General features: G+C 59.5%; 2 protein-coding genes across 2 annotated transcripts in view; both read left to right on the forward strand.

The window, feature by feature from the left end:
- Positions 1-2,524, forward strand: part of LOC113206906 (neuroendocrine convertase 1-like) — a 25,304-nt gene extending 22,780 nt beyond the window's left edge. Inside the window, exons 10-11 of the mRNA XM_052267063.1 lie at positions 766-984; positions 2,038-2,524. Coding sequence (XP_052123023.1) covers positions 766-984; positions 2,038-2,392 — 574 coding nt within the window. The 3' untranslated portion in view covers positions 2,393-2,524. The remainder of the gene's footprint in view (positions 1-765; positions 985-2,037) is intronic.
- Positions 1-2,530, forward strand: part of LOC113201877 (ankyrin repeat and death domain-containing protein 1A-like) — a 60,454-nt gene that overhangs the window by 537 nt on the left and 57,387 nt on the right. The window lies entirely within an intron of this gene.

The raw sequence follows: 2,530 nt of genomic DNA on the forward strand, positions 1-2,530 counted from the left end.
CTAGTCCGTTGAATTGCAAGAAAGCAATTGCTAAAAGTGACAAACAGCCATAAACAAATAACAGCAAAATATGAGAGAAAATTAGGGCACAGACATATCCTTAAATTTGTATCATCTGCTTTCACGATACGTCCCTCGACGTATTTACTGAAAAGTTCACAATTTTTCCTGGAAAAATTTCTAGCTTTCAGGACCCCAGGCCGCCTCGCACTTGCGGGGCGGGGCGCGCAGTCGCGTACGTACGTGTGGTTGTGTGGTTTTGGCTGGTGTTTCGTTTCCACGGCTCTGTGGCACCGCGCCCCAGCCCCAGCCGCCGCGGTTCCCCTTTTGAGCAGCGTTCCTTTCCTTCTCCCCGCCGGCAAAGTGGTACGCGTGGCCCACCTTGCGGCTGCCGCATGCTTCCTGCTGCCGCTGCTGCTCAAGGCCGTCGCCATCCATATCCCGGGGCGGGCCGCAGCGCAGCGCGGTACTACCGTCTCGTATTTGTTCGTCAGGTCAGAGGGCGCGCAAACTCCATCTCCATATTCTGTGAGAACGCGCGCCACGCGCCCCGGCGGCGGCGCTTGCCCGAGATTTTCCGCTCGGGAAAGTTTGAGCAGCTGGCCGAAGTGTTCTCGTGGCGGCGCATAATCAAAACTAGTTTTACATTCATAACTTAATCTGCAAAGTCTTCATTCCGCGAGATCGCCGCCGGGTCCTTTGGGGTGGTCGCCGGTGGCGCGCGCCGAGGCCTCTGGAGCGCTCACGTGCCCTTCTGTGCCGCAGCCCCGCGCTCACCTGGCGAGACGTGCAGCACCTGGTGGCCAGCTCCTCCGAGTACGCCCCGCTGGCGGACAACCCCGGCTGGCGGCAGAACGCGGCCGGCTTCTGGGTCAACACGCGCTTCGGGTTCGGCCTGCTCAACGCCGACGAGCTGGTGCACCAGGCGCAGGACTGGGTCACCGTCCCCGACAAGGCCGTCTGCGTCGTCGACGGGATCACTTCGTGAGTTAGCGCTCCCTTGGGGGCGGCGCGCGGGGGTTGAGGACGGCGGTGTCCTCGGAGCTGGAGGTTGACCTCTGGCGTGTCACCTGGCGGCGGGTCCGCTCGCTGGTCCCGCGGGAGGCGCGCACTGACGCGATCCACCCACCCCAGGCCAGCCGATGACTTATTCACAGGCGCTCAGCCCGCGCGTAGCCTTCAGTGTGGTGCGTGGCCATTTCAAGATAACGCCAGGATTACATACTCTTTTATCGGATTTTTCGATTTTGCGCCCACAAGCCCGTTATAGCCAAATAAATAAAGTCACTGTGTCACTATGCTACTGCAGAGTGATTTAGATGCGTTTTGGTGTTACTCTCATGTTATTTTCGGCTTTACCGGCATGCGTTATTCTGCGGGTTACCGAAATAATATTGTTTCCTGATAAATTTGTGCGGGCTGGAATTAAATTCTGTTCTTGAAGAAAGGCGGTTTTCCCTTTGGCCTTTGCTGTTCTTAGAAAAGAAACTTCATTTATCCGTTTTGTTTCAAGTAACAGTTGTTCAATTATTTGTCATTGGACAAGAAACAGTTTTTCCGTGTGTGAAAGCGTTGCAGTACTGGACTTGTCGACGTACACCCTTGATATGTCGGAGGGGCGCTGCTGCTGCGCTCCTCTCAAAGTCAGCTCCAACAAGAGCACGCCCCTGGCTGGCAGAGCAGCCGAGCAGCCGCTGGTGGTAACTACATACTGCTCGGGTTTGTTAAAACCACGTCGAGCGCCAGTGACAGTGACACCCGTGGGGCTCACCCGCCCAACTTGCGGTGCGCCGCCGCCCTGCTTGCTGCACGAGGCCCATTCTCTGTCTCCCCGGCGCGCGCGCCTCAAAGTTGAGCAGCGTGTCGGCGCCGGCGACATGAAGGCCCCCGAGCCCCGGGCAGGCCCTTCGGCGCCCCCTTTACGCCAGCCGCACCACCGCACGGCAGGGCAAAAGTGAAAAGTTATCGAGTGTGCTGCCGCTGTGTTGTTTCTGAACGGCCCCTCCTTCCTTCTCCCCTTCTCTCTCGCCCCAACAGGCAGAACGCGTCCTTCGTGCGCGGGGAGCGCATAGCGGTGCTGTTCGCCAGCGACGGGTGCGGCGGCGGGCCGCCCGAGCAGGCCGTCAACTTCCTGGAGCACGTCGAAGTGTCGGCCAACGTCGAGTACCCCGTGAGGGGCGCGCTCGAAATGTACCTCACGTCGCCGGCGGGTGAGGAAATCATCGCGATGACGGATCAGCTCAACTCCCCTCTCTCCCTCTCTCTCTCTCTGTTCGCTGGGCCCTCTCGGCTCGGCACCGCACTGCCCCTTAGTGGCGCCGCCGCGGCGCGTAGTGATTTCCCCAGGCGACTCATCGGGACCGTCGCGACGTCCCGCCGGGGCCTTCCGTAAATGATGAAACGCCGCCCCAATTCCCTCGTTCCTCACTCACTCCTCGCACGCACACACGCCCGTGGGGGGTGGCCGAAGACACTACTTACTTTACGGCCGTACCCCGCGCCTAAAACTCTCTGAACAGTGTTGCCACTC

This window comes from Frankliniella occidentalis, unplaced genomic scaffold, assembly GCF_000697945.3.
Source record: "Frankliniella occidentalis isolate FOCC.00 unplaced genomic scaffold, Focc_3.1 Scaffold46, whole genome shotgun sequence".
Lineage (NCBI taxonomy): Eukaryota > Metazoa > Arthropoda > Insecta > Thysanoptera > Thripidae > Frankliniella > Frankliniella occidentalis.